The sequence below is a fragment of the Nerophis lumbriciformis genome, linkage group LG15 (genome assembly GCF_033978685.3).
Source record: "Nerophis lumbriciformis linkage group LG15, RoL_Nlum_v2.1, whole genome shotgun sequence".
Lineage (NCBI taxonomy): Eukaryota > Metazoa > Chordata > Actinopteri > Syngnathiformes > Syngnathidae > Nerophis > Nerophis lumbriciformis.
The window spans coordinates 35,449,101-35,454,261 of NC_084562.2; the positions used below are offsets into that span (position 1 = coordinate 35,449,101).

At 44.2% G+C, this 5,161-nt stretch overlaps 1 protein-coding gene across 1 annotated transcript; it reads right to left on the reverse strand.

The window, feature by feature from the left end:
• Nucleotides 1–3,838: 3,838 nt before the first annotated feature.
• Nucleotides 3,839–4,770, reverse strand: LOC140679421 (uncharacterized). Its single transcript, XM_072914752.1, has 2 exons — nt 4,654–4,770; nt 3,839–4,558 (listed from the first exon to the last, which is right to left on the reverse strand). The coding sequence occupies exons 1-2, from the start codon at nt 4,708–4,710 to the stop codon at nt 3,839–3,841; spliced, it is 777 nt and encodes a 258-aa protein (XP_072770853.1). The 5' UTR covers nt 4,711–4,770.
• Between the last annotated feature and the right edge of the window lie 391 nt (nt 4,771–5,161).

The window sequence follows — 5,161 nt, forward strand, 5'->3', positions numbered from 1 at the left end:
TCATCAGGGTACCACCCACAATCTAATGGACAGTCGGAAAGAGCCAACCAGGACTTAGGGGCGGCTCTGAGATGTGTTTGTCACCAGCATCCATCACTGTGGTCCACCTACCTCCCATGGGTGGAGTATGCCCGTAACACCCTCATCTGTTCATCTACTGGCCTGTCTCCTTTTCATGTGGTGCATGGTTTCCAACCTCTCATCTTCTCCTCTCAAGAGGTTGAGTCCACTGTCCCCTCCGTGACTACCTTCCTGCACCGTGTGTGGCGTGATACCCGTGCCGCCTTGTCTCGCACGGCCAGTCGGAACCAGATCATGGCATATCGCAGACCAGCTCCCAACTACAAACCCGGCCAGAAGGTTTGGCTATCATCTAAAGACATTACACTGCCAGGAGAGTCTAAGAAACTGGCACCTAGGTTCATCGGACCATACGAGGTGAAGCAGATGATCACTCCCGTCACAGCTCGACTCAAGGTACCCAAGTCTTTTAAGTCTTATCCGGTCTACCATGTCTCCCGCCTAAAGCCCGTTGAGTCGAGCGACCTTAGCCCTCCACCAGTGTCTCCCCCAGCTCCTCAGCAGGTGGAGGGTCATCCAGCCTATACGGTCAACACCATTCTGGACGCCAGGAAGCGGGGCAGGGGGGTGCAATTTCTGATCGACTGGAAGGGTTACCCGCCAGAGGATTGTTCTTGGATTTCACGTTCCCTTATTATTGATTAATCACTAATTTCTGATTTTTATCATAGATTTCCCGGAAAACCAGGAGGTCCGCCAGGTGGCGTCCGTTTGATTAGGGGGGAATACTGTCACCGCCTGCTGCCATCTTGTGGTTTGTGTTTAGTTTGCCTTTGTTGGTGCAGCAGACCTGGCTCTTATTGTTTGTCATCTTCCTAGAGTTCCTGTGTTTCCCTGTGGGCGGAGTTGTGAGACGTGCACAGCTGTGTCCAATCAGCCTTACACTATTTAAGCAGCACCTCTTCAGCTGGATGGCACTCGGCAATTCCACTCCTCGACTCCTGTTGTGTGAAGATTCCTATGCTCCTTGTATTTATGCTTCTTACCTTCTTGGCTTTTTCCAGTGCCATCCAGCTTGGTATGTACTATGTTAGTTTGCACGTCTTGCAACTCCGACCCAAGTTTAGTTAGCTTTGTATATTAGCTTTTGTTCTTTTTGTCACGGTGCTCTTTTTCGCACCGTTGCTTTTTGTTACATTCTATTTTTGGATTATTGTTGTGAGTGCCTTTTTGTTTAGTAAAAAAACTATTTACTAGTGATGGGTTGATGAGGCGTCATGAAGCGTTTCGACACATTGCAAAACTGTATTGATACTGTGTCGATACTGTGTCACTAAATACTGACATCTGCTGGACATTAAAAATCCCTACAGGCAACCTATGGACCGACTCAACTGACACTGATTTTATGCCCTAGTACAGGGGTCACCAACCTTTTTGAAACCAAAAACTACTTCTTGGGTACTGATTTATGCGAAAGGCTACCAGTTTGATACACACTTAAATAAATAAATATATTGTCATTTGTAAGTTACACGTAAGTGTGATTTAAACAAGAATAGCTAAATAAATAAATTTATATATATTAAAAAAATGGGTATTTCTGTCTATTTTTTTCCTTTTACAGAAGGTTTTTTGTAGAGAATAAATGATGAAAAAAACACTTAATTGAACGGTTTAAAAGAGGAGAAAACAAGAAAAAATGTAAAATAAAATTTTGAAACATAGTTTATCTTCAATTTCGACTCTTTATAATTCAAAATTCAACCGACAAAAAGAAGAGAAAAACTAGCTTATTTGAATCTTTTTGAAAAAATTAAAAAAAATACTTTGTGGAACATCATTAGTAATTTTTCCTGATTAAGATACATTTTAGAATTTTGATGACATGTTTTAAATTGGTTAAAATCCAATCTGCACTTTGTTAGAATATTTAACAAATTGGACCAATCTATATTTCTAACAAAGACAAATCAGTATTTCTTCTAGATTTTCCAGAACAAAAATTTTAAAAGAAATTCAAAATACTTTGAAATAAGATTTAAATTTGATTCTACAGATTTTCTAGATTTGCCAGAATATTTTTTTTGAATTTTAATCATAGTAAGTTTGAAGAAATATTTCACAAATATTCTTTGTCGAAAAAACAGAAGCTAAAATATTTATCATTCTTTACAATAAAAAATAAATAAATTTACTTGAACATTGATTTAAATTGTCAGGAAAGAAGAGGAAGACATTTAAAAGGTAAAAAGGTATATTTGTTTAAAAATCCTAAAATCATTTTTAAGGTTGTATTTTTTCTCTAAAATTGTATTTCTAAAAGTAATAAGAAGCAAAGTAAAAAATAAATGAATTTATTTAAACAAGTGAAGACCCATCCATCCATCCATTTTCTACCGCTTATTCCAAGTGAAGACCAAGTCTTTAAAATATTTTCTTGGATTTTCAAATTCTATTTGAGTTTTGTCTCTTTTAGAATTAAAAATGTCGAGCAAAGCGAGACCAGCTTGCTAGTAAATAAATACAATTTAAAAAATAGAGGCAGCTCACTGGTAAGTGCTGCTCTTTGAGCTATTTTTAGAACAGGCCAGCAGGCGACTGATCTGGTCCTTACGGGCTACCTGGTGACCGCGGGCACCGCGTTGGTGACCCCTGCCCTAGTATATACAATAATATAAACCAAGTCATTGTATTTCATTTAGGATTATTTCATATCTTCATTTAAATACAAATATATTTTTATCTTTTTTAGATACAGTCAATAAATAATGTGAACATGTATCATAACATGGAAATCGAAGAGAACGTGTTGTGGATGATTGTGGACTGGGTATTTTTTTAATTTTATTTTTTACACATTTTTATTAAAAAAAAAAAAAAAAAAGTTTTTCCGACGTATTACATTTTAGACGATTTATCTTCTTAGTTATTATTTCACCGGCTGTAGAAAAGACCCGCTCACAGGGCACAGAGGAGGCGTCAGTGCGACACAGTTCGCGTATCGGTCACGTGACCAAAACAGCTCATGATCGGTCACGTGACTTTCTAAAAGCGGTACGCGCACCGACACAGGGTTTCGCTCTATGAGCTCGACGCATGCGCCGATGCATCGGTGTTGCCGGACCCATCACTACTATTTACTCACATTCCATCTGCATCCTTGGGTTCCTCTGTTCTACTTTTAATTGAACTGTGACACAACCCTTTTGTGCGAATGAGTGTAAATGGAGGAGGGAGGTTTTTTGGGTTGGTGCACTAATTGTAAGTGTATCTTGTGTTTTTTATGTAGATTTAATAAGAAAAACAAAAATGTGAATATTATTTATTTTTTTTATTTCTTGTGCGGCCCGGTACCAATCGATCCACGGACCGGTTGGGGACCACTGGCCTAGATGCTCCCATCTGCTCCATTTTTTTTTTAGGGACGGCGTGGCGCAGTGGAAGAGTGGCCGTGCGCGACCCGAGGGTCCCTGGTTCAATCCCCACCTAGTACCAACCTCGTCATGTCCGTTGTGTCCTGAGCAAGACACTTCACCCTTGCTCCTGATGGGTGCTGGTTAGCGCCTTGCATGGCAGCTCCCTCCATCAGTGTGTGAATGTGTGTGTGAATGGGTAAATGTGGAAGTAGTGTCAAAGCGCTTTGAGTACCTTGAAGGTAGAAAAGCGCTATACAAGTACAACCCATTTATCATTTATGTTGGAATAGGTTTCCCCCTTTGATGTAGAATAAGAGCTGTAGTTTCGGGTAAAACTTCTCAGCGTGTGGCATGAGCCAAATTTCTATCACTAGCCTTCCCTGTCTTTGTACCGCTTCCTAATTTTCTAAAAGTGTTGTGTTTACTGAGAGAGGGCGCCCGTGGGCGTGTCCCGCGGTGCGCTCGTCAGGGCACGCAACAGGAGAAGCAGCAGAAGTGTGACCCATAACAGGACCCCCCCCCTTATGCGAGACTCCCGACGAGCTTCGGGGTGCCTCAGGGTGAGTCCGGTAAAAATCCTCAATAAGGGAGGGGTCGGCGATGTAAGAAGCCGGGACCCATGATCTGTCCTCGGGTCCATAGCCCTCCCAGTCCACGAGGTAGACCCATCCTCTTCCTTGTCGTCGGACCTTGAGAATCTCCCTGACGGTCCACACCTGGTCCCCATCCTCGAGAACCCTAGGCGGAGGGGGGGCAGGGGTGGGGGGCGACAGTGAACTGTTGGTTACTGGTTTGACCTGAGACACGTGGAACACCGGGTGGGATCTCATGGAACCAGGGAGATCCAGACAAACTGCTGCAGGATTGACCTTGGATCTGACCGTATATGGTCCAACGAACCGTGGCGCTAGTTTCTGAGAAGATATCGGGAGGTGGAGGTCCTTGGCCCGTAGCAGCACCTGCTGCCCGGGCTGATAGTCGGGAGCCGGGATGCGCCGCCGGTTGGCGTTACGACGCATCTTCTCAGATGCCTTCAATAAGGCAGCGCGGGCAGACCTCCACACCTTGCGGCATCGTCTCAGGTGGGCTCGGGTGGAAGGAACTGCCACTTCGATCTCCTGGGAGGGAAATAAAGGAGGTTGAAAACCTTGCCAGCATTCAAATGGGACATACCAATAGCTGCGCAGGTCATGGAGTTAAAGGAGTACTCCACCCAAGGAATAAACTTGCACCAGGAGTTGGGCTGTTGAGCAGCCATACAACGCAGCATGGTCTCCACCCCCTGGTTGGCCCTTTCCGCTTGTCCATTGCTCTGGGGGTGGTAGCCAGAAGTCAGGCTGGTACTGTTGTGTTTACTGAGAGAGGGCGCCCGTGGGCGTGTCCCGCGGTGCGCTCGTCAGGGCACGCAACAGGAGAAGCAGCAGAAGTGTGACCCATAACAAAAAGGCCTAAAATCATGTTTGACTGTTAATCCTGGGCTCCGTATCTTTCTGTGTGGCGTTTGTATGTTCTCCTCGTGACTGTGTGGGTTCCCTCCGGGTACTCCGGCTACCTCCCACCTCCAAAGACATGCACCTGGGGATAGGTTGATTGGCAACACTAAAATTGGCCCTGGTGTGTGAGTGTGAATGTTGTCTGTCTATCTGTGTTGGCCCTGTGATGAGGTGGCGACTTGTCCAGGGTGTACCCCGCCTTCCGCCCGAATGTAGCTGATGTATCTC